The sequence below is a fragment of the Tetrao urogallus genome, assembly GCF_951394365.1.
Source record: "Tetrao urogallus genome assembly, chromosome: 3".
NCBI lineage: Eukaryota > Metazoa > Chordata > Aves > Galliformes > Phasianidae > Tetrao > Tetrao urogallus.
The window spans coordinates 80985175-81012257 of NC_136815.1; the positions used below are offsets into that span (position 1 = coordinate 80985175).

The following is a 27083-nucleotide window of genomic DNA, read 5'->3' on the forward strand; positions in this document are numbered from 1 at the left end:
AGATAGAGATGGGAAGAAAGCTGTGTTGATTCCATAACTGAAACAAAATAGGCTGCAGAATTTACCAGAAGGCAGCATGGAGAGAAAAAAAAGGAAAAATCCAGAGTTTAGCCTTACACTTACATCTCTCTTTCTATGAAAGAATTCCCTCTCTGTTGTGGTAGCATGACTGACAGCAAATTTGGTGCAAGGCATGAGCCTCTGTCCCTGCAGCTGCTCCTGTCTGCCCTGCCTGCCTTACACCAGTGCCTGAATTCCTCTACAACGTGGCTCCCACATGCAGTTGTAGCATGTAACTGCTTAATGCTGGTGACATAAATACCATCTCTATTTGCAGATAAGTGAGGCATGGTAATTGGTTCAAGTATGTGTACCGAAGTCTCTGGCCAAAACAAGTTCTCTGTTTTCACAAAGTGAACAGCCTCTAAAAACTACTCCATGTTTGCCCTGACTTTGGAGCTGTACTATATTGTCCCTGGTAACTAAAGGATAACTTGCCATAAGCAAGATATTCTCACACATGCCTTGTGCTAAGTAAACAAGTTATTCAGGTAATGATACATTAATACATTCTGTAAGGTAAACAAACTGTGTTTTCGCAGCAGATTTACGTGTGATCTCTGTATTCACGGAGTGAAATCCCAGTCACGTTGATCTTGGTGTTGAAACTCATTGGGAGCCAATGCCGATGGTTAACAACATACGTCTTATTCAGATTCCTGCGCATGCAAAATTCATATTGAATAATGACTTTGGTATTCTAGAGCATCTTTTATTAGGTGAAAGTAACAGTCTGAAGTACAAAGAGAGGCATTTCCAGTCAGCAGTGAAAGATTGCATGATAACTGAGCTACAATAGAGAATTACTGGACTAAAGAGCATTTTTAAATCTATGTACACTTCAAAAAATTATTTGCATGTGTGTTGCTCGATGACTTGTGTATCTGCCTGTGCCTAATGCTCGGTTTTCCTTTTTAACAGGTAGAGAGAATTGTTGACAAGAGGAAAAACAAGAAGGGAAAGACAGAGTATTTGGTGCGATGGAAAGGATATGACAGTGAAGACGACACCTGGGAGCCAGAACAGCACCTTGTTAATTGTGAGGAGTATATACATGAATTTAACAGGCGTCACAATGAAAAGCAAAAAGAAAGCACATTAACTAGGACAAATAGGACCTCTCCAAATAACGCCAGAAAACAAATTTCTAGGTCTACCAATAGTTCTTTTTCAAAGACTTCCACTAAATCTTTAGTTATGAGTAAAGACCACGAGTCAAAAAATAATCAACTCTTTACTGCCACACAGAAGTTCCGGAAAAACAATTCACCATCTCTTTCTGGAAGGAAAAATATGGACCTTGCAAAATCAGGTATTAAAATCCTAGTGCCCAAAAGTCCAATTAAGAGCCGGACAGCAGTTGATGGCTTCCAAAATGAAAGCCCTGATAAAATGGACCACACAGAGCAGGATCAAGAAGACTCTGTAGCACCTGAAGTAGCAGCAGAAAAACCCGTGGGAGCTTTATTAGGACCTGGTGCAGAGCGTGCCAGGATGGGGAGCCGACCAAGGATACATCCATTAGTGCCACAATTGCCAGTGCCAGTAACAGCCACAATTGCATCAGCATTAACAATAAATGGAAAAGGTAAGTGTACAAATCAGTCATTCTTATGTAGATTTTTCATTTGGCTGATTCATTTTATGAATCAGATGCAAATTACCCACTTTTGTCTCAGACACATTAAGTCTGGAGGACTTCACAGCTTTATGACTACAAAGCCATTTCAAACTTTACTCCCCTTTGCGCTCCTCACGGAGATTCACTGGTATTTGTGTTTTCAGAACCACCGTGAGATACCTGTGTTTGCTTTGACATGCTTGGTCATGTATTCAGTGTACTATTTCCAGGGGTAGCACCATTGCTTCTTGAAATAATGAAAGACTCAAATTTGTTACGAATATTAGAAACATACATTATGTGAACAGATGAACAATATGAGGAGGGATTTCTTATAATGGCTTATTTATGTTTTATAATGAAATAACTGATAGAGTGATGTTTCTTAAAAACTGAAGTTGATAATGTTTTTTTCATTGAAAATTTGAGCCAGTTGTGGAGATACATGCACTTTCTGCCTGGATTGAATTCTCTCTTCGTTATATTTTATCAATATTTTGTTGTTTATACCTCATTTCATATTGAGAGTTTATTTAGATTTAATGCCTGGCTTGGCAGTATCTCAGTAGATTTACAGTGGGAGTGAAATAAACTACATTTTCAACACCAAAGAAACCCAAACTGTTTCTTTGTCTGGGAGTAAGCTATTAATTCCCCTCACCCTGATGAGAGTCTGGTTTAATATGGTCATCATTCTGATGCCCCAAACTTTTGTTTTCTCATGACAGACCTAACTTGTAGCTGCTAGCTTGCTTCTGAAGCTAAGTTTTCAAGTGTAATGTTCTCCTCAGATAAAATTCAGAGGGTAAAATCTGCAGGTATACTTTTGATGATGACTTGCCGGAAAAATTTCTTGAAGTCAAGGGCTGACAAAAACCATGCTCAGAGACAAATTATGTAGGCACAAAAATACGTTGAATACTTTATGAGAGGTTGAGCAGTGTGTCCCACTGTTGCTTGCATTCAGATTTTTATGAAAAACAAAACAAAACACTTCTGTAGTGGCCGACAAGGGAGGAATGCTCTCCTGGAGCTGTGGTGTCAGGTCATGGACCAACCCCTTTTGCTGCAGATGAACTAGGTAACCATGGCAATGCACACATTGATGCCACAAATATCCCTTCCTTTGCATGGGCTAAAGAGGGGATGTGCATCTCTGAGGATGTAAACAAAGCTGGAGGGGGAGAAGGCAAGAGATGCCACTGTGCAAGTTTCCTCAGCAGGTGAGGTAGACTAGTGTTCACAGATGTGATGGTTTCATGATAAATAATATGTGCTTTGGAGTACAGTGGTGTTCCTAGTGAAGTGGTCGATTAGGACTGCCTTCAGCATCTTGGTGTTTGCCTTGAGGCATTCACAAAAACAAGCCAACAAATAAAAAACACAAAGAAAAACCTCACACAACAAAACAGGAATAAAAGAGCACCTTCTTAGGTGGGTTAATAGTCTCCAAATAATTAAATCATTCCCACCAACCTCTCTGGTAATGCTAGTGTAGCAAGGGCTTGTTACAGGGCATGAAATGGAATTGGGAAGTCCTATGCAGGAGTGATAGTGGCACATAAAAGATTATTGGAGGTGTATTAACCTGTTTCACTGAGGTGTTGCAGTTCCCTTGTTACCACCTCCTTCATCTAATGCTGAAAGCTGTGCTTGCAATAACAAGAATTTTTCTCACACTTACATTTTCACAAGATCTTAAGGTGTGGACCAAAACAGGAGGAACCGAGGAGATAGTCACGATGCATGGTTGCCCAAGGATACACAGAACATTTCTGCTTCTTTTGGCTCCTGAAGAGCTATTAACCAAGGCTTTCCTTTTCTCACAACACTGCCACCAACCCGAGCTGTGTAGCTTGCTTGGAAATAGAAGCAAATATCCTAATTTATTATGGTTCTATAGATGGACTCCTCTACAACTTTTCTGGGGTACTGTCCAAATCAAGCAGTAAATCTCTGATTATAGAGCTTGGAAATAATGTTATGAAGGAACAACATTCAGTTGCATCCAACATCTGTCTCTTTCCCTAACTTCTTAAAATTTCTGTGGCAGAACTCTTTCTCATAAAAGCCTGTGGTACAACTCAGCTATTCTACATCAGCAGATTGGACCTCTGTTCAGAGGGAAGCCAAGAGTTAGCCTGGCCTTGCAGTTTACCAAGCTGACACATTCTCCTTCTCTTCATTAAAGCTGCAACCTGCTCATTGCTGGCTTTATTTTTAATGTCACTGCTATTCATTGAAATGTGATAAATAGACACTCCTCTTCCTCCCCTGCACCAGTCTCCTGCTGTTCAGAATCCTGTTCTGTTCCTTACTCAGGACATTCTTCCTGTCCTGACTGGACACCTCATCACATTTTCAGCACTGTCAACGCCTCAGGAATCTTGTCAGAATTGTTAATTTTGCAGAAACTTCCTCAAATTTGTACCCTCATTTCTAGCTCTTCATACTCACCAGATCTGACATATTAATAATGCAAATGATAGGTTTGGTATTACGCAGCACTCTTTCCAAACTTCCCACCTCCTCCACGTACACCTTCTGTTAAATTTAAGAGTTCCTACTTCCACATGGAGGGTGCTGTCAGGAATACAAAAGCACATTTTGGGAAATAACTTTGTACTTGAGCTGATGCAGGAAATTTTCCTCAAAACATTTTTGTGGGAAAAATCCCAGTTAATCAAAAAAGAAATAATCAATTGGAAAGTGTAATTTTGAAACATTCTAGAAATATGCAAATTTTGTTTCAAATCAATTTTAGACAATTTTGATTATCGCAGCTGATTTAGGTGTTGATTTTTTTTTTAAAGTAAAATTGGAACATAAACATTCAAAATTTTAATATGAAGAAGGTGTTCCAAATTTTGAGATTATTGCTATAAATGCTTTTTGATTGTATTAATCATTATTTTTTTTTAGTCCCAGTTCAGGATGGTGAAACTCTTCAAAATGTTGTCTTTGTGTGCTTTTTCCCCAGCCTCTTTTTATTTTTTTTTTTATATCAGAAAAAAAAAAAAAACAATAACAAAAAAAAAAACAAGCCTTGTATGGATAGGAGAATCCCAGTTTAATGACTGGAATTACAATGAAATATTGGTGTTATTGTAGCATCTAGTCATGCTTTCAGATGACAAACTGCCATGACACAGTTCTTGTTCCTAAGAAGAGTCTCAGAAAAGACAACCAGTAAATATTTAGACAAATACGCAGAAGTGCTGGGAGAATAAAATAATAGTTTTATTTGCTCTGGTAGTTAGTGGTTTCAGCATACCAAAATCTAGTAGCTGTCCAAACCATATGTTTTATGAAACCACATCATTGTATTGAATATTTATATTTTAAAGGCTTGGCCTTGAAAATAAAGTCTATGGAGTAATATTCAATATACTAGTCTAGGAAGGGTGGCATATGGACAAAGTGGGACTTGGTCAGTCACTGAATTAACACTTCTGTGGTTCCTATTTTTCTAAAGATCCTGTTTCTAGAAGTCAATATAAGTGATCTTTAAATGGGTGGATGGAACAGAAAAAAAAACATCACCAAAAACTGTGATGTTGTATAAGAGATCTTAGTGGTACCTACAAGCAATCTGTATTACTCAAAAATAGGCAAGACAAAAAAATGGCCTCGTATCTGACATTAGGTTTGGATACATTTGAGATTTTTTGAAAGCATGCTTCCTTAATCAAAATTGAATAACTTTGAAATTTCATTGCAAATTTTTTAGACATAATATGCTTATAACTATTCTAGGAATTTCTCTTCAGTGGAATACAAAGAAGTGAAACTGTAAAGGGAATCTGAGCCACACAAGGCTAGAAAGTTGTTTTGCAGTTTTACGAAGAGTTTAAACACTGGATTGGTTTTTAATGTCCTGCAAAACTTGAGTAGAAATTAGTTGAATTCCATTGCTTGGCAAATTCTAGCTTTCTTGCTGTACTTTTTTTCTGGGTTTATCTATGGTCACTAATGTTCTTATTCAGGTAATGGTGTCCAACGTGGATGCAATTGAGAATAAATGGCACAAACAGATTTTGGGTAAAATATCATGTAAGCTTCTAAAACAAGCAAGAAATGCCACATAGCTGCATGTGTTGTCACAATTAGAGCAATGCAGGCTGGTGGCTGGTGTGCAGGAAAAGAAAAAATACAAGAAATGCAGTGGAGTATGTCGCTTTGCTAGATGAACAAGCACTGCTATTGCACACAGTGACATCAGCACCTCCCTCCTTGCACAAGCTACTTCATATGTATAACCTGCATGAGCAATAGTCTGTCTGACAACAGAAAGATGACTGGAGTATATCGACCTGTGGGCAGCAAGGGTGTCTGCTGATTTTTCGGTTGAATGATGGTCTTGTTCTCAGCTTGAAACAATGGTATTGGCACTGAAAGAAAAGCCAGGCATCCTGAGAAAAATTATTGAGCTCACATTGTGTTTGTTACCCATTCTCTCCCTTATTCAAAACAGCTTATGGGATTAAAACCTACAGATTTGGAAAACAAAAAAAAAAAAAACACACTTTCTGGAGAACATGGAAAATAGTGCCTGTTATTTGGTTAAGTCTGATAGCTGCGTTGCAAATCATTAGGTCACTGTCAGGAGGCCCTTTGGGAGAGTATTGCAGCTGATGAAGGCATGTAGGGTATGATTCAGATTAATTGTCCTTGTAGACCACAAGTGATGCATGTAACCCATCCGTAAAGCACAAGGAAAGTCGCAGAACTCACTCCTGTGGGAATTTGAGTGAAAAGTACAAATAAAGGAAAGTTGGGATGATGTGTTGCAGTTCTTCAGATTCCTGTTTAGCATTCTGGACAGACAGAAGCAGCTCTGAGCTTTCCTTTGTTTTTGTTATGTTTTGGTAGTAAAACATTATTCCAAAAAAAGCCTTGAGACAGGAACTTCCTTTTGCAGTGTGTTTGTACATTGCACTTGGGTGGTGGTTTGATCTCCATGGAGTGATCTGGAAAGCAACCAAGCATTTTATTAGTGGAAACAAAAGCCAATTAAATGGGTTAAAGTCCTTTGTGAACCTGCCTAACTTTTGACATTACCGGTTAAACCTCTTTGTTGAATACAGCAGTGTGTAATTTTGTATTTTTTGTATTGTGTCCGCATTTTGCAAATCGCTGATTCAAAGTAAAACAGTTTTAATTTAATCAACCTTAGATACCTTTGTTGTTTTCCTTAAAGTTACATATTATTTAGAATTTACTTTCAAAGGGTTCACATTTATTCCTTCTATTATGCACTGACTTGCAAAATTTCAACCTACCATCAATTTTCCATCTCTTAGGTCATTTTCAAATTCTTCAGCTTCTCTCCTTTTAACTTAAATAATACTCTAAATTGTTGTTAATTTGTTTATCTTTGTTTTTCTGCGTTATCATACATGCAAAAGCTTTAAGTAACGCGGTAGTGTGAATGGTGTGCATTATGTGGAAAATCAGCCTGTTATCCCATACTTTTCTGGGCTTTGTATATCACACTTCTGCAGTTTCTGGTACGTGGTACAGATCGTTGTTACTTTATATGATTCTCCAGGATTGAGAACTTGTGTGAAAATCTTTCATCTTCAAGATAGACTGGCTTATGTCAGTAGATTGTAATGATAAAGCAGGATTTAGGTGCAAGGCTTGTTTAAGTTTTAATGGTGTCTTCCAGAGAATGTAAGGAGTAAGTAGATGGTCTCTTGCTTTTTCTGCCTTCTGCTGTCTTTCATTGCTTTGAACAGAGATGCTGTGGATTTGGATGCCAGGTTTGTCTGTTTGAAGACTGTTGGTGTGGACTTCTGATACAGCTGAAAAAAAGGGAACTACTTTGGAAAGAATGAGCCCATTCCTTTTGGTTGCTTCTCTAACCCCAATTCCAGTGTGGCCTAAGTGTTCCTTTAAGGGCAAGTTTATTTTCATCAGTACGACAGAGAGGGTAAGGGTATGTCCTTGGAGGCATATACACACAATGTTGTATGCAACTTGCCCCAGAAAAATGAGTTTCCCCTTTAATGGGAACTCTGGATTTTGTCTATCTATAGAAATGAAATAAATGTCTCAAGAAATACTTAATTTGGACATAAAATTTTGAACCTCTGTTGACAGAAAAATTGCTGTTATCTTCACCAACATTTGTATTGCATTTGCAGGCCCAATGATAAGCCCCATGCTGTTAGCTGTGCATTTCTTCAGGTGTTGCATCAATTTATGCTGACTGAGGATCTGATCTCTGGGGTCTAAATCTCATAAATGCTCAGAAGGAATCAATAATGATCAGTCATCACATATTCCTATGGTATTTGTATCAAGATCAGATAGAAGTGATTTCTGAGGATTTGTCATACCTGTTGTGGTAACGTTGGGAAAGAAGTGCAGTGTGAAGCAAAAGCTCTGTTTGTGAGGCTCACTTTTAACCTATTTTACTTACATCTCTGCAAAGAAAACGTGATGAAGATCAGACTGAATGTGTCAACAGAAGTGTCAAACTGGTTGTTTTTGGGTTTTTTTTTTCTTTCCACATTGTCAAAGTTGTGCAACTTTAAAACAGCTTTTGACAATACAGAAGAAGTGGAAAGTGCAATCAGAAATACACAATGCTTTCTACAGTGGCTTTTACTTTGACATAGTAACCATCAATGCTTTTTTGTCCCATGCTGTTTCCACTTTTGAGAAAGATACCTCCCATCTTTCTTAAGACTGTGAAGTAGATTGAATTTAACTTTGCTAAGAAAATTGTCTACGTGGGTCTGTGTTCTGTTGACAAGAAGATTGTAGAATCAATGAATATACAGATGTTATAATTCAGAAATACACAGGAAAGTTAGGCTAAACAGGTTATCACCAAAGAAAAATAGATAGAAAGAAAAATGGATGGAAAGCTTACCCTCTTCCTAAGCTCACTGAAAAAGACTCCATGAGGAGCAATCTCCAAAAGAGATCCTTTCCTACTGGTAGTCAGCTCTTAAATGGGGTCTAGGAGAGGTGGAGCCAGGCTCCATCCCTCCATTAGCACAGCAGAGTTACCTTCACCTGTGTTCCCAGGGCTGACTCATTGCTCACCTCAGGTGGTCAATCAGAGGTTCAGGCCATGATTCAGCAGTTCCTATACAAAGATTAATCTTAATACATTGATACAAAAATCCATAAAACCTGGACAAAAATAATCTTAGTGTAGTTCATTATCTACTTGAAAGGGGAGATGCTGAGAGTGCAATTAAATTTTCTGTCAACAAAAGGCTTCATAGGGAGGCTGTTATAGGTGGGGAAACATCACAGAATTAGTAAATGAACTATTTTGTTTTTCATTTAATCCATGTAAAAGATAGAAAATGGTTTGATTAAAAAAAAAAAAAGAAAAACAGACTTAAAAAAAATTTTTTTTTCACTAGTTACTTGGGTAAGAGACGATAACAGGCTTGTATGGAACAGTTGACTGCAAGTTACACTTTGTTTCGTTATCAAGACCAAATGAAATACCAAGATCCTATATTGCTTTGAGATATCTACTTCAAGTGCAAGTTGCCAAATTCAAACTGGTATAATCACTATTCAGAACTACTGCCGTAATTATTTCTACTACTCTTTTAAGTAACAGAAAAAAAATATATAAGCACTACACTTGTGAAACTCTGCAGATTTTAAAATCAAACCTGAAGATGACTAGATTATCTTCTGTACATACCATTTATATCATAAACATGTTTAGGAATGCACACTCAAATGCATTAAGCCACAAGTCATCAAACAGTGTATTCTGCTCTAGTAATTGTTTGCTTAATTTTGCAATATTAGGTTGCATAAAAAGATTTTAGTTTTTATTTGAGAAGTAATTTATCATTTAAAATGCTTTAAAGTTTATTACATCATAGATTAATTTAAGGAAAAAAGGCAAGTCATAAGAACTCGTGCTTTGAACTAGACTATTCTAGGTTCGAACATATATGAAAATTGGAAAATTCTAAGATTGAACTGGAACAAGAGCATCTTTCTATTTTACTGAGTTCTTTGAACAAACCTGAAACAGTAGATAAAGTACAGAATGTCATTTATTTTCTTTGAAAATATCCTTGAAAGAAACAACTAAAGAAGTAAGCAGGTATGCTTCAAAAGACTGCTGAGAATCTGGCTGGGATGATAGAAAGCGGAGGAGGCTTAATGGCTCATTTCAGTTGTGTCAGAAGCTTAGCAGTAGGATGTCACAAGGCTCTGTAATAGGATCTGTGCTTATTTATATATATTATTGATCTTAAGAAAAAAATGCAGTGGTCAGTGGAGGTACAAAAACTTGCAGAGAGGCACATAGTTATTAAGAGAAGAAAATTGAAACTTCAGAGGGATATATCCAAAGCTGAAACAGAAGCGGTGTGATGGAACAGCAAGGAAATAACTTTGACTGATCATTTTCATTGCTGGCTCCTAGACTGAGTTTGGAGACTGGGTATGGATAGGAGTGCCTAAAGACTGCAGAGGACAACTTTGAGAAGCTTGGCGTAATACTGAGCTAAAGAAGTTCTGAAGGTTTCTTTGCCACGCACATTTGTCATTACGCTTCAGTGTAACCAAACATGAATGACAAGGATTTGCTGGTGTAGTGTCTGCCATGCATTAGCACTGCTATCCCTCAGACTGCTGTGTCATTTTTAAGAGGAGGTTGAATGAGAGGGAGGAAGTTGAAAAACTGGCTAGCTGCCTTCTCAGGCAGATCCACTGAGAAGGTGAGAGGTTTCTGAGTAGACTTGCTATGTATATATAGTTGGCAAATCTTAGATAAGCTACTGATGAACACTGGTGCGGTAGGAACAAAAGGGTATTAAAAAAATTATACATCTGATGGGAATACTGAAAATATTGCATCCGATTATTTTAGAGAAGAATTAAATTAGAGATGTGATGAAATAATTACTGATGTTGGAAATTTTTGTTCTGGAATGAATGAGTAAGACATGAGGACGTCAAAATAAATTGAAAGGTGTCACATCCAAAGTAGATAGATAATGCCTTTTGATGAAATTTCCATTTAGTTCTGAGAACTGCTTAAGAGTAATGATCGTGTCAAAGAATTGTAGGCATTTGTAAGGATAACAGTAATAAACTCTGTTTGTAGGAATGAACGTTATAGTTTTAGAAAGAATATAAGTCCACTTGCTGTGGAAGGAAGGAAGCTTTCTGTGACATACCTGAAAATTGTAACACAGGGATTTTTACATTTCATTCTGCATTGCTAGCTGTTATTAGGTACGGAATATTTTACTCAACTTTTATTTATGAAAGCAATTTGTACTGTACAAACACAAAGAGAATTAATTATTTTCCTCTTAGGATATTAGGATAGACATTAGAAGAGTAATAAGAAGATGGAGGTCTGGTCTAGTTCTTACTGAGGACTTTACTGTGAAGGGATTCTTGGAATCCAGAACTAGAAGTCTGTATGTCCCCACATAGCGATGTGGACAACATCGTTGGTTACAGAGAACTGGCATTTTTCTCATAATGTAGACCTCTTTCTCACATCCATTCCATGTTTGCCTCTTTTCAGCATCAACAACTGCACCCACTTCTTGAACCACACCAAATCAGTAGCTAATAGCTAGAGAATGTCTATTGTTATTAACAGCACGTGCAGGTCTTAAGAATACCTCTGCAAGTATTTTAAGTTCTGTGGTTTATAGGGAACTTCTAGCAATTGTGCACCTGAGTAGCAAATAAATGGGCTATATTGAAGTAGTGTGATGCAGTTTAGTTTGTGGAGTTCTGTTTATTTTTGGAGGATTGGAAAGCATCATCCATCATATCTGCTGGAAATTGAAACTGGTGTCCTGTTGCTAACATACTCCAGTGCACAAGCTGTGAATTGGGACACTGCCCTTTCTCTACTCCAGATCCATATTCTTTCCAACTTAAAAAACAAAACAAAACAAAAACAACACTCCTTTAAAAATTCCATCCATATTCATACCTGTTCTTTAGAAAATGCTTAGAAAACCGTATTTATCACTTTGAAATAAATAATCCTTCTGCAAAATGTAGATGCTTTCACTAAACAGTACTGATTTTCAGTCATCCCTTTTGGTTTTGAAGCAGCCATCTCAAAAGACCCTCAAGTGTAAACAGATTTGTTGCACTGACTCCCCTAATCCTTATTTTCCCTCTCTCCTTATTTTTTGGACAGATTTCAAAGTCAGTGGGCACTTTTTAGAAATACAGGAGTGAGTTGAAACCAACTGTAAATGTAAAGCTAATTCTTATTTTACCAGACATAAAATTGTACTGCCGTGGATAATTTAAGATAAATTTTCAACATATGGAAGGAATATCCTGCTAGGATTTCTCTTCAAGTTGGTGATTCTGTGAAGACGTATTTGTGGCGATGCAGGAAAACACCTCAAGGATACCTTTTTTTTTTCCCCCTCATGAGAGTGTTAATAAGAAAACTGTCTAATGTGGTAATAATTGATATTTGAAATAAAGTACTGTGTGTCTGTGATTTATTGTTTATTTTTGTTTCTGAATGCAAAGAATGACTGATGATTCTATGTTCTTTAGTTTGGAAAATCATCTATTTTTACTTTGTGTGAATGTGTAGGCAATTAGCTTGGAAACCTGTTTAAAATGTTTAAAAGTTTATACAAAACACAAGTTACATCTTTGATTGACATCACTGAAAGATGTGTGTTTTTTAATAGTGAGGTGTTATGTTTTCTTCTTTATTTTGTCCATTGACAGTGCTTTAAGTTCTGTCAGCCTGAGAAGTTCTTGCAGTTAGTTAAGTCCGGGGAGTGTGTTGTTGTTCTCTTTAAATATCCTTTCTAATCTCAAATAATATTGCAGCAATAATAAAAATAATAAAAATGAGAGAAAGATACTTAATCATATTGCTTATCTCATGTCCTTGTAGGAAGTGGTATGTTTTCCATTAAAAAAAAAAAAAATTAAAAAATTATAATGCACAGAATAAGAGAATGGGCTATTTAAAAAAGATCTTGTAGTACAACACATTTTGAGCAGCCACTCCATTTACTAAGATCAGTATGGGTCAAAATTCAGGATCTATTCTGGAATAAGTACTCTGAAGTGAGAGTTATCTGAACTTGATTTATTTTTACTTGATGTTTTCTACCCTTAAGATTCAGAGGAAACGCTTATTTCAAAGATTTTCTTTTCCTTTCTGACATGTTAGATTCGACAACCTTTTAGATAATATTAAATAAAAGAAAAAAATGACTATATTATGCTTTATGTGCTTTGAAAGCAATGGATAAAATTATTCAAACATGAGCGCTTTTAAAACACATGGCAAATCAACAGTACGATTTTTGTCATGGTGTTTTTTCTCCCCAGTTGACAATTTAGATACCTTCTAAGTCTGTTAGCTTAAAGGAAAGCACTGGTGTTCTGGACCTCTGTAAATCAGACTTTGTTTGCATCTCCAAATACAGAGACTTAGCTGGCTTTAAAGGTTGAGCTTTGAGTCTTCTTCTGAAGTAATACAAGTCAAAAGAAACATTATCCACAACTGTTCTTTATTGTTTGGCTTCCTTAAAACTGTGAAGAAGAAAGTGAATTTGATTCACTGATAGCAAAAGGTATTTTGCTCTGAAGTCCTTTCTATTCTGGTATTAAATTTTACTCTGGTGTGGTGATCATCTTCAAGAAATATCGTTCTTTCTTCTAATGTATCACAGTAAAAAGTTCTCTATTACTGTTGTGTTGGTATAGTCCAGCTTGAAATGGGTTCTTATAATTGAAGACAATATATTACTAGATTTATTAAATTAAATTTAAAAAAAAAGAATCCTTAGAAGAAAATTTGGATTTAGTCTTTTTTTTTTTTTTTTTTTTTTTTAATTTTTATATATATTATTTTGCTTTCTATTTTTGAATTCCTGGCATAAAGTCTGATATTTAATTAACTTATATCCTGTTTGTTTTAGATTGGCAGGTGAAATTTAGGCCCCAATGAAATCAATAAATCTCTCTCCAGATTCTTTGCAATTCAAGTATAATATTTGTTCAGCGCCTATCTGAAGAAACCATTACTGCACTACTGTGTATTATAAATTACAAATCCAGCAGAATGATGTAATACAAATAGGCCATGTGTATCCATATGTTCAGATTAAAGGTGGGGAGGGGAAATACCAAACAAAGTGTATTTCCTAATAAACCTATATAAAAGTCATTCACTGGGTCTGTAGTTGACCTGACATTGGCATCTCTATACTTCTTCTGTATTTTTCTCTTGTATTTTAGTACTTAGCCAGGTTAATAATAAGCTGTAATATGATCTTCCAACTTCATGATAAAATATTCAGATCTTTCATTTTGGATTTTGTTGTTGTTTGAGAGGGAGTGGGTACACTTACATATTAGTCTGTGTTTCTATTATAAGGCTGCCCATAGAGGTTCTGGATGGCCCATCCCTGGAGATATTTAAGGCCAGATTGGATGGGGACCTGGCAATCTGATCTAGTACTTGGATCTAGTGATTGGCAATCCTGCCTGTGGCAGGGGAGTTGGGACTTGATCCTTGAGGATTTCAACCCAAGGCATACTATGGCTCTGTGATAAGTACTCCAAATAATTTTGGGGTTAGCCTAAAATAACTCAAAGAAAGAAATTCAATATAGTTGGTCAGTTTTTGAAGGATTTTTTTTTTTTTTTTTCAGTTTGACTACTTACTGCTCACTACAACAGTTTTTCTCAGTTGTATGTGCTAATTGTTTTTTCTAGCCTCCCACTGAAACCTGCTGTAACCCCAGCACATTTGCTGATGTACCGTACTTGCTCTCCACATCGCCAGGGAAGAGTGAGTTGCAAAAGGGCTGGTTTGGCAGTCCTCTTTCAGGACAGGGAATCAAAGAATGGCTTGGGTTGGAAGGTACGTTGAAGAGCATCTAGTTCCAACCTCCTGCTATGGGTAGATTTGCTAACCACTCAATCAGGCACCAGATGAGGTTGCCCAAAGCCCCATCCAACCTGGCCTTGAACTTGCAGGGATGGCCCTTCAGAAGGCTGTTGGGGTCTTTGAATGGAAGCTTAGATACACCAGCATTCCAAAGAATCCTCGTAAGTCAAGGAGGATTTTTGGTTTTTTTGCATTGTGATACTTATACAATTATTTTATGTTTTTACAGTGCTTGTTTATAAGTCAGTAACTTCCTTGTTAAGTGTCCAGTATTCACAATACTTCTGCAAGCCTACTCTGATTGCATCACTGCTTTACTAACAAGGAGAGAGAAGTTTCTGTAGTGGCTGAGGTTACGTATGTAAGTTGTTTTGGTTTTGGCTTTTTTTTACATATAGATTTTGTAGAAAACCGTGGAAACTATGAGATCGTAGTACTGCTCCGCCCTGTGCTTATCTTACTTCAATTCAGTTAAATATTAGTTACATCTGTATATATATCATTCTGGATATATCAGGAGAAAAATAACGACACAGGCTGATTTCTCAAAGGCACTTTGAGTTGGATAATATCACTGAAATAACAGTGGTCTCAGATTCTTCTGGAGATAACAGTTGCACATTTAAACAAAACCTAAATTTTGCTTTCTGCCCCTTAATCATGTTCTGATAACACTCATTATAATAAAATTAGAGTGTAAATTGTGAGAAATAGAATATTCACAGTAAAACTTTTTTTTTCTTAATTTTTATTTACCTACATCATTTTCCACTGAAATGCACAAAGAGAATGTTAAAATTTTTAGTAATATAACTATAATTTTGTAAACTTTTATCGTTCTTAATCATGAGAACTTTGAGTGCAAGCCGTGGCTTGGAGGGGTGCACTCTTTACTGGGTAAAAAGCTGGCTGGATGGCCAAGCCCGGAGAGTAGTGGTAAATGCAGTTAAATCCAGCTGGTGACCAAAAATAAGTGATCTTTCCTAGGGGTCAGTTCTGGGGCCTGTCCTCTTCAGTATCTTTTGATGACCTGAACAAGGGGATTGAGTGCACCCTCAGTAAGTTTGCAGAAGGCAAACTCCCTCCAGTGGGGAGGAAGTGTTGATCTGCCTGAGGGAAGAAAGGCCCTACAGGGTCTGGATAGCTGGGCTGAGGCCAGTGGGATGAAGTTGAACAAGACTGAGTGCTGAGTCTTGCACTTTGGCCACAACCCTGGGGAATGCTGAAGGCTTGAGGCAGAGTGGCTGGAACACTTTGTGGAAAAAATGGGGTGTTGGTCTGCTGAACATAAGCCAGCAGTGTACATCGGTGGCCAAGAAGGCCAATGGCATCCTGACTTGTATCAGACATGGTGTAGCCAGCAGGAGCAAGGAAGTGGTAGACCCAGTTTGCTGCTCCTTGGTGGGAGGCTGCTAGTGGGAAGGTTTGCCACTTCCTGCAACAACTGCATGCTCTTTCTGGCAGCAGCAGCTCTGCTAGCCCTTGCTCCTTGTGCGAGGCTAGCAGCCCAAGGATGGATGGTGCGTGCAAGGAGCAGCTGTTGCTGATGGAAGAAATGGAAGGCAGGGTTATTTTTATGGGAGAGAGTGAGGGAGGGTTACGGGCATCCTCCCACAGAGTGTGGAAGGTGATGGTCTTGTGTGGGGGTACAAGCAATATCTGGAAACTCTGGAAAGAGAGGGGAAAGAGAACCATAGTAGTTGGATATATATATACAATAACTGCTGGGTTGTGGGATGCAGGTTTTAATGAGAGAATGAGTCACTTTTATTGTATTGTACTATTGTATGGGGAATTAGCCTCAGTGTATCAACATGTGGACTCACAAGAGTCATATGTGTGACTCTTCCCTATTAAAAGGAAAAATATCGATTAAAGGTAATGTTCAGCAGTCTCAGAGATTAGTTGTGGTATAAGGAGGATCAAGAGAGGAGAATGTTTTATAGAATTTGGCTTCTTTTTAAATTGTCTTGTGTGTCTGTAGTCATAAGATGTTCTTTAAGATGATAATTTTCTACAAAGTCTTGGTAGGAGCTTCGACTTTTCAGTGAATGGAGATTTATGGATATGATTCAGGAGGAATTGTACAAAAACACAATATGGAAGCTGTGTGTAACATCACATGGAATCATACAAAAGAATTCTTGCCTCTATTTTTCTCTGTATAAACACAAAGTTGCTTTAGACTCTTCTGGTTAACCATAGGTCATGGGGTCTGTCTATCAGATGTGCTCAATGGTATGGAAGCTATGATTGCAGATTGTTCTTTTTATTTTTCTTTCTCCCCTCTACATTTGGATTTTTTTTTTTGTATAAATTTAAATCAAAAGACACTGAGGTCATCTAGTCTGCACTCCAGAGTATTACAAGTCATTACATTTCATCACTCACTGCTATATCCTGAGTTAGCCTAGAGTATTACCAGACTCAGGGGACTAAATTTTTGTTTGTCATTTAATGCTGAATAGCAGGGAGTTGATTAGAAAAAATATGCTCAGATAAAAATACTTGTTTTGTGTGTCATATTCTGCATAACATCTTGAGAGGATGCCATCTGCTTCTGAATAAATAAATAAACTGGATTCCTATTAAAAGAGCTTCCTTGCAGAAAAGTAGCTTATGTTTCAGCCATGTACACATAGCCTGGCCCTTCTAGTGTACCCTCCAAACACTTACTTCTGGCAACCTCCACTCTTCCCACAAAGATGCATGCAGATTGCTCAATGCCATAGTTTGCTGACAATATAAAAATGTGTAGGCTGGTTATTAAAACGTCTGCTGGAGTGGTGCTGTTAAAAGGCTGTCTCTCACTGTTAGCAAATTCTACAGCGTCCTTTTCAACTAAGCGATAGAGGTGAGTTCAGGCAATCCCTTGCTAAACCTCCTGCAGCATAATCTGTGGACTTTCCTCTGCATGTAAAAGTTGACTTGTATCCATAAGCAGCTTTATGGATACAAGAGAAGTATAGATTTTCTTCTTTTTATATTTTTTTTGAATGAGAAATAGTTAGAGGTGTTTTGTTTTCATGTGGCCTTTGTGTGTTTTGTTTTGGTTTTGTTGCAATTTTCCATAGAGTAGCATATGAGCAGAGGCATTTTTTAATTTTGCATGTCAATTGGAATGACTCTTGCAGGACTTCCAGAGAAGGGAGATTCAGTGTGAATAGATTTTGAGATTGAAGGGCTCACAAATACTGTGTTTTTTCTTTAATATAGACTCTGGGTGTTCTGCAAAAGTAAAGACATTATTTAGATCTCAAATTTTTGGAAGTCGTTTTCAGGAATATCCTCAACTTCCCTGTGCTGAACACTCACAGGTATGAGAAAGCTCCAGACAAAAAGTAGTTAGGTTCTTTTTCCTGTGGCTGAAGTGTCTTCCCTAATTTTGTCTACTTTCCCTAATTTTGTTGAATGCAGCTCCTTTGAATCTTTGTTCCGTACTATTGACTGGAGGGGAAGAAGAAACACAGACAGAGATTCACATTAGGCAACCTCGCCCGTGCCTTCTTTACTTATTCTTTCCATTTAACTCTGTGGTTAAACATTAAGTAAAAGTGCTTCCAAGATAGGTTCCAAAGATAGGTTGCAAAATGTCTTTTTTTCTATCTTTTCCTCTTCTCACCCCGTGTTCTTGTCTGCTTATTTCTGTCTGTATCCTTAATTCATGCCATCTCCAAGTAGGAGATGAAACAGGGAGGAGTTGGGCTCAGGAGGACCTGTAAATTGGCACTGCTGCTTACACAAGTGTACCCTTGATGTTTTTTGGATGTTTTTTGATTCTTTTTTTTTTTCTCTGCTAAAAACATGTGATACAGTGGCGGAGAGTGGTGAAGAACAACTGGTTTCTTCCCTGGACAAAGGCTAGAGAATAAGAGACAGAGATAATGCTGAGGTCCCCTAATTAACAATATCTTGGATGTTTCTCTTAACTCCTGCACAAGATACCAAACTGTTACCTATTTCTTAGAAGCAAGTGGTATTACTAAGCAGTTTTTTCAAACGCAGGCTGTAATCTATAAACATAAAAACCTGTGAACTGAGTTTTATATTTCTGGAAAGAATGCTTCATACCTCAACTATGCTATTACAGTCTTTTTAATGGAGACAGACAAAGCAAAGACATTTGATGCCTTTCTTCTCCTCCATCAATACTGATGATGGGCACCAGGACCCTTGGAGCTCTAAGTTGTGTGACTGTGACTACAGTAACAATTCCCAGCCAATCCCAAATTTGTGCAGCATTGGCTGTTTCAGCTGGATGCATGTAAGTCTATAGGGCCCAATGGAATTCATCTCAGGATACTCCAAGAGCTGGCTGATGTCATCATAGGAACTTCAATTATTTTTCAATAATCCTGGGAATTTGGGGAGATCTCAGTCAACGGGAAGCTGGCAAATGCTATCCCAGTTTTCAACACCCAGATAATTACAGGTCTGTCACTCTCACTTTGATTCCTGGCAAAATTATGGGAAAAAATATTCTGGAAGTTATTGAAAAAGACCTGAAAGTCAGTGCATTCATTAGCCACAGCCAACATGTCTTCACACAGGGAAAGAAAGTCCTCTTTAACAAAACTGGTCTCCTTTTATGTCCAGGTTACTCATCTAGTTCACAAAGGGAAGCCAGTTGAGGTATATGTTTAGATTACTGCAAAGCTTTCAATACTGTTTCTCACAGTATCTTTCTGAACAAAATGTCCAGCATACAGACAGACAAAAGCTATGTGGTGAGTGAACAGTTATTTGATGAGCTCAAAGACTTACAGTAAACAGGGTTACATCAGCTAGTCAACTAGCAGAGCTCCATTTTAGGGACAATTCTCTTTAATGGTTCCAGTACTTCTGAAGGTATACTGGGTAAGTTTATGGAAAACACTGAATTGAAAGGAGATGTTGACTCCCTTACGGTGATATCTTGACAAATTGGAGAGCTGGACAATCACCAACTATACAAAGTTTAATGAGAGCAAGTCTTTTGGATTCTGCACTTGAGATGGGGCAGTCCTGGATATGAGAACATCCTGGGAGATGAGTAGCTGGAGAACAGCCCTGTGGAAAGGCTTCTGGGGCTTCTGATTGATGGCTAGTTGGATGTGAGCCAGCAGTGTGCCTTGGCAACCCAAATGGCCAACCATGCCATTTTTTTTTTATAGTATAAAACTGTGAGAGAGCAACCAAAAGAGTGCTACAAAGACTGGGAAAGGTCTGACAGGTGTATTGAGGAGCAGTAGCTGAGGTCCCTCGGTTTGTTCAGCCCAGAGCAGAGGAGGCTGACGGGAGGCCTCATGGTGGCTGCAGCCACCGCAAGTGGAGTGGAGAGCTCTGGTTACAGTGGCAGGACCCAAGAGAACAGCATGGGGCTGTGTCAGAGGAGAATCAGGTTGAGAGTAACAGAGGAGTTCTTCACCAGAGGGTGGTGGGCATGGAACAGGCTGCCCACAGCAATGGGCACGGCCCCTGTGCCAGAGTTGAAGGAGCTTTTGGACAGTGCTCTCGGACATATGGTTTGAATTTTGGATGGTCCTGTATGGAGCTGGGAGTTGGACTTGATGGTCCTTGTGGGTTCCTTCCAACTGAGAATATTCTACAACTTTTCCTAGCCATCCACACTCATTGGCAGCTATGGATGAAGAGAATGAAAGTAACTGACTTGAAACTTTGCTTCAGCCTAGAATTTTGTAATTCAGAAGCAGCAGAATATGACTTGTGGTCATTCGTTAATAAGATGTTTTGAAACTGCCTGAGGAGGAAGGATACCATTTGACACACTAGATTAATGTGATAACAGGTCACAGAAAGAAGCTAAACATTTTAAAAGGTGGTGTTTAACATACAAATATGCCCTGGCTCTTTACTCAGCTCAATAATAGGATTGATTGCTAAGATCTAGTAGGGAGTTCAATGAACAGAATGCATTAGGTTGTATATGACTATTGAGAAAAGTTAGGTGATTCAGTCTTGTGTTTAACATTCTATTTTTTTTTATTCTGCTTCTCAACAGACATTCAGACACCCTCTTAAGGGTTGCTTGGGGCTTGCTTACAGTATCTCCAAGGCATGCTTGTCCTGTGCTTGACTGCCTCATTATCACAGAATCATAGAAGTTGGAAGGGACCTCTGGAGATTGTCCAACTCTCCTCTAATGCAAGTTCCCTACAGTAGGTTGCACAGGAAAACATCCAGACAGGCTTTGAATATCTCCAGAGAAGAAGGATCCACAGCCTCTCTGGGCAGCTTGCTACAGTGCTGTCTTTCATTCTTTTTTAACTGAATATCTAATCAGAATTTCCCAGGTTACAACATGTTTCCATTACCTCTCATTTGAATGTGCACCTCCAGGAAGAGTGTGGTTCTCCTTCTCACATATTAAGGCACATTAGGTGCTACTTTCTAATGTGTCATGCTATCCTACATGGCACCATAAGAACCAAAATCAGAATGGTTTTTGATTTTTGCTTGTTCACTTTTCTCTTTAGAAGTCTGTTTTTCTAGGAACAGAATAGGCAGTTTTTCACTTCTGATAATTTCCCACCTACCTCAACAAGTTTTCAAATTAAGCTTGCAAACTGTGTTCAGACCGTGTTTTTGTTCCAGTATTGGTCACTGCTTGAGTCATTTGATTGTTTGAACTTGTAGCCTCACAGTTTGGGAGAATTTGAGAGCTCAGTAGAGCTCTATTTAAAAATGGTGTTACCAGATGGGAATTCCATGTTGTGTGCTCTGGAGTCAGTTTAAGTCTTTTGTAAAGTTAAGGTTTCCATTGGCTCTGTCGTTAGTAGAATGGATTTCTACCAACAGCAAGATGGTATGTGTTTACAGAATGCCTGTTGAACACTTTCTCTCCATTTAGAAATAACAAGCATCTCAAGCTTAAGAGCTCTGTAGAACAATGTGTGACTGAAGCAATAAATGTCAGCCTTTGCTCATGTTATAATGGCACTGAATCCAGGATGACCCATGTGGAAATCTTATGGATGTTTTTAGAGCTACAAGTTGGACTAAAGGACATGTTGATCAGCTTCATCTCTGTTTGAACTGAGATAGAATAGATAGAGCAAGTGTTTCTTTTCCTCAACAAGGATTTTATAATCTGATCTTAAAATATTTCCATAGTGAGAATTAGACCATCTCTAACTCAGGTCTTTCTGCAGTAGATTATAATTGCTGCAAGATAAACCAATGCTATTCAGTACTGTTTCTTTCAACAAACAATTCACATATGACTTTCATCTGCTGTAGAACAACTGTTGGAGATCTGTAGTTCCTTTTTCTACAGATTAAATATACACCATTCCTTTCATCTTTACTCTTTATCTCATTTTCAGTTTTCTTATCTTTGTTCTTCAACTGTGAACTGTCCAAAGTATTTATCTTTAGGTATGTTGCCCAAAACTAGGTTGTTTCAGCAGATACTTCACAAGTACTTAGTAGAATATATTATCTCCTTGCACATGTGAAATTTCCTTACCAGTGTGCCTCAGAATAGGGCTTTGCCCTTCTTGTTACATGATGCTGCTAACTGGTGTACACTTTACAATTGATCACAACTGAACAGACTTTCGTGTGTTCTGCTTCTTTGTTTCTAAAGCCACATTTTTTCATGTATATTTTATTTTTATTCAATAGGTGTAAAAATTTACTCCTCAAGGTATCTTCCAAACTCAGCACTATAACCTGTCTCTTTAGAATCTTCTGGTCCTTTCAATTTTATACAACCTGTGAATTTCATAAATATACTTTCTCACATCTTCCAAGTCTTGAATCAAAAAAAAATAATTATTAGAGTTGGCCCCTAGACAAACCTTTGCAATAGAGACTTGTTTTTAGTTTGATAATTCATGAATACTAATGTTTCTGTATTTGTTTTTTCAACCTTATGCCTCGGTCCTCCTCCCACCTTCCAGTTGTTCTCACCCTTAGACAATTTTCCTTCTTGTGCCACCAAAGCCACAAGTGTCTAGTCTTTTCCTTTAGCACTAGGTCATTTGCTTGATTTCAAGGAGCCTGCAAATGTTAGCTGTGTGTCTGAGGTGGTTTTATTTTTTGTTTCTTTGGTTGTTTTTTCTTGTGCCTGTATGTGATTTTTGTTGTTGTCTGGTGTTTTTTTTTCTCCTTTGGTGGAAATTGTCTTTCAAAACTGGGTAGTGAGAAAACAAAAAAGATGCTAAAGGTAAGTTGTACAGTTCTCAGTGAAGCTTAATACCCTGTTTTTATGTACTACACCAAGAAGCCTTGGTGATACATGCCACTAGGAGAAGAAAATGTATTTCCTCCTTCCTCCTTCAATGATCTAGTGACCTGTCTGGTGGACAAGGAAAAGGCTGTTGATGTGGTCTACCTAGACTTCAGCAAAGCGTTTCACACTGTCTCCCACAGTATTCTCCTGCAGAAGCTGGCTGCCCGTGGCTTGGCTGGGTAAACTCTTGGCTGGGTAAGGATCTGGCTGGACAGCCAGGCCCAGAGAGTGGTAGTGAATGGAGCTAAATCCAGCTGGTGACCCCCAGGGGTCGGTGCTGGGGCCTGTCCTCTTCAGTACCTTTATTGATGACCTGGATGAGGGCACTGAGTGCATCCTCAGTAAGTTTGTGGATGACACCAAGTTGGCTGGAAGTGTCAATCTGCCTGGGGGTAGCGAGGCCTTACAGAAGGATCTGGACAGGCTGGAGAGCTGGGCTGAAGCCATTGGGATGAGTGTCAACAAGGACAAATGCCGGGTCCTGCACTTTGGCCGCAACAACCCCAGGCAACGCTACAGGCTTGGGGCAGAGTGGCTGGAAGACTGTGTAAAGGAAATGGACCTGGGGGTATTGATTGATGCTGGGCTGAACATGAGCCAGCACTGTGCCTGGGTTGCCAAGAAGGCCAATGGCATCCTGGCTTGTATCAGGAATGGTGTTGCCAGCAGGAACAGGGCAGTGATTGTCCCCCTGCACTCGGCTCTGGTGAGGCCACACCTCGTGTACTGTGTCCAGTTTTGGGTCCCTCACTGCAAGAAAGACATTGAGGCCCTGGAGCGGGTTCAAAGAAGGGCAATAAGGCTGGTGAGGGGTCTGGAGCACAGGGCTTATGAGGAGCGGCTGAAGGAGCTGGGATTGTTCAGTCTGGAGAAGAGGAGGCTCAGGGGAGACCTTATTGCTCTCTGTAACTACCTGAAGGGGAGGTGGTAGTGAGCTGGGGGTTGGTCTCTTCTCTCATGTAACTGGTGACAGAACAGAGAGAATGGCTTCAAGCTGTGCCGGGGAGATTTAGGCTGGATGTTAGGAAATACTGCTTTTCTGAAAGTGGTCAGGCAGTGGAATGGGCTGCCCAGGGAGGTGGTGGAGTCACCGACCCTGGAGGTGTTCAAAGAACGTTTGGATTTTGTTGAGGGACATGGTTTAGTGAGAACTATTGGCGATAGGTGGATGGTTGGACTGGATGATCTTGAAGGTCTTTTCCAACCTTGGTGATTCTGTGATTCTGTGATTTCTCCTCTTTCACACTTGCCCTTGAAGGGCTAGGTGATTGGGTTTTTTGTTGAAAACTGGTGCCACAAAGGCCCAGTATTTCACTGTCTCAATGCAGATCTGAGCTGCAGTCACTTTCCTACCTTTCCTAAGAAAGACTAGTGTTCTTGGGCTCAAGTTGTGACTGCTTCTCCAAGATCCTGCAAGCAAGCTGTGTTTAACAGCCTCTGAAATGCCCCATGTAAGGTTGGTCCACCATGCAATCAGGCATGACACTGGGCTGCTTTAATTTATGACTACCTTGTGTTTTCCTCAGCTTTTATAGACCAAAGTGTGTGCTGCATCTGAATCAGTTACAAATTTAAAGTGTTTTGTCTATCAGATTTTAAAGATCACTCTGGAGGTTATCAACTGTTTGATGTTGTCTTCAGAACATATTGCTTGGTCAGTCTGATCAGATGATGATGTTTGCATATTTTTATTTGCTACACACAGCAAATCCAGTACTTTCTTCTCTTCTTTTTTTGAGTGGTGGACTTATATTGGTCTGATTTCCTTTTTGGTAGCATTAGCCACATGTTTTGACCAAGGAACTGTGTAATTATAGTTATTTTTAGTATTGATTTTTGGATGAGTGCATCATTTTTCTGTGGGAATCCTCTCCAGCAGTAGTAGTGCACCAGCTCTTCCACAGTGACTTGCATTTTCAGCAGTTGACACTGATGAATCAGTTGCACTTTGTTTCATTTTTAGCTCTGAACTTTCCAAAAAGTTATGCATTGCTTGTTAGAATAATTTTTGGCTTTTCTGTGCTTAGTCCTTCTCATACCACAGCCATAGCACTTCATTTTCCCACATACTCTCCGCTATTTGGCCTTTAACTTTGCAAGTAAAAATGAGCAGTTTGTCATATATTGTATTTGTTTCAGGTGGTGATCCTCATCTTTTTTTTTTTTTTTTTTTAAACATTTCTAGAGTTCTTTTAGCCTCTTCTCTCTGTGAAGGTAAATGATTTATAAATCATTCAGACTCAAACACATTAGTCAGTTGTCTTATTATTGGATTTCAGCTCATTTAAAGGCTAGAGGGGAGTACTCATCTCAAAATATTCCGTTAAATCTATGTAATACTATAATAAGTACTGAATGGATGTGGGTGGTGAGATGTGTTCATAGCATGGTGCTGTTAAGAGGGCAGTGGCATTGTTAGCTGAGAATCAGTCAGCAGGTGGTGATTGCATTATGATTGTATATATTGATATTACTGCGTGTTTGTTTCCAGTTTCCTTTTCTGTTTTGGTAAATAGTTTTTATCTCAACCCATGAGTTCGATTTGGTTTCAGATTCTCTCCCTCATCCCACCTGGAGGACGTGAGCAAATAACCTGTGTGGCGCTGTGCTTTTGCTGGGTTAACCCATAGCACCCAACCTGGAACACGAATTGCTGAGATAAAGTCAGATTTGACCAGAACATGATTAAAAAAAAAAAAAAAAAAAAAAATTGTTAAAAGTGTTTTAGTAGTTTAATAGCTTATGGTCATAATGTTATTTTAGTTATATTTTTGGAGATCTGTCAGAGCTTTTTCATGGAGCCATACTACTTACTATGTGTTAACCCAGCTGCCCTGTTTACAATCTCCAGAGGCTGGGTTAAGGATATCATTTTCTTACATGCTATAACACTGGACAGGAAACTAATCTAGCATTTGTATTTGATATTGCAATCCTCTTTATTCTTTGGGAAACATTCATAATTTCACTCTTTACTTTGTTTCCTTGGGGAGCCAGACTTTGTGGGAGACAAGCAGGAAAGCTCAAACCAGCACATTATTATTGCTATGCTTACTGAATGTGCTTTAGTTTTTGTTTAAACAACTATTTACAGCTGTCCCTAAGGGGTCTGCCTGAGGCTGGACAGTTAGGAGTGGCATGGAATGTGGGATGGTATGAGAAGGTACCTAGAACAAGGGGCACCCTTAGTATTTTGGATACCTTGCCTAGTCTCTCAGAAGACCCTTCAGTTGTGGAGCTGCTAAGAGTAGAACAGCCAATGCCACTCATTACCACAACAGTGTGCCGGTGGCAATACCACACCAACCGGGACTCCCTGATTCTCATCCATCAGCTGATCTGTCAACTGGAAAGCCAAGGAGTAATTAGCAAGACTGACTCACCATTCACAGAATCACAGAATCACAGAATTGTAGGGGTTGGAAGGGACCTCCAGAGATCATCGAGTCCAACCCCCCTGCCAAAGCAGGTTCCCTACACCAGGTCGCAAGTAGTCCTGTAAGGCCAGTGCAGTAGTTCAGTGGAGAGTAGAGGCTAACAAGTGGACTATTTCACACCACTGCTAAGTGCAGTTGTACCAGACATGCTAGATATGCCAGGATCAACTGGAGTCAAAGGCAGCCAAGTGGTATGTCACCACTGATATCGCCAATGCATTTTTCTCAGTCTCTCTGGCAGCAAGAGTGCAGTAACAGTTTGCTTTTACTTGGAGGGGCATTCATTACATCTGGAATTGGCTGCCACAGGAGTGGAAACAGCCCTACCATTTGTCATGGGCTTATTTCTTTACAAGGAGAGTGGTTAGGCCCTGGAACGGGCTGCCCAGGGAGGTTGTGGATGCCCCCTCCTTGGACGTGTTCAAGGCCAGGTTGGACGGGGTCCTGGGCAACCTGATCTAAATGTGTATGTTTGGTGGCCCTGCTAGGCAGGGGGGTTGGAACTACATGAACCTTGAGGTCCCTTCCAACCCGGGTGATTCTGTGATTCTGTGTGATTCAGCACTGGTACAGGGGAAAGCTCATGAACATCTGCCATATATTGATGACATCACTGTGTGGGGCAACACAACAGAGGAGGTTTTTGGGAAATGGAAGAAAATAATTTGAACCCTTCTGGAAGCTAGTTTTGCTGTAAAGCAGAGTAAGGTGGGACAAAGGGACCAGCTCAGGAGATTGGGTTCTTAGGAATGAAATGGCAAGGTGGATATCATCAGATCCCCATGGATGTGATCAGTAAAATAACTGCCATGCCTCCATCAGGTA

At 39.0% G+C, this 27083-nt stretch overlaps 1 protein-coding gene across 1 annotated transcript in view; it reads left to right on the forward strand.

Annotated features, from left to right (window-relative positions):
• Nucleotides 1-1353: 1353 nt before the first annotated feature.
• CDYL (chromodomain Y like) overlaps nucleotides 1354-27083 on the forward strand; it is a gene marked incomplete at both ends in the record, with an annotated part of 56060 nt that continues 30330 nt past the window's right edge. Inside the window, one exon of the mRNA XM_079533746.1 lies at nucleotides 1354-1648. Coding sequence (XP_079389872.1) covers nucleotides 1354-1648 — 295 coding nt within the window. The remainder of the gene's footprint in view (nucleotides 1649-27083) is intronic.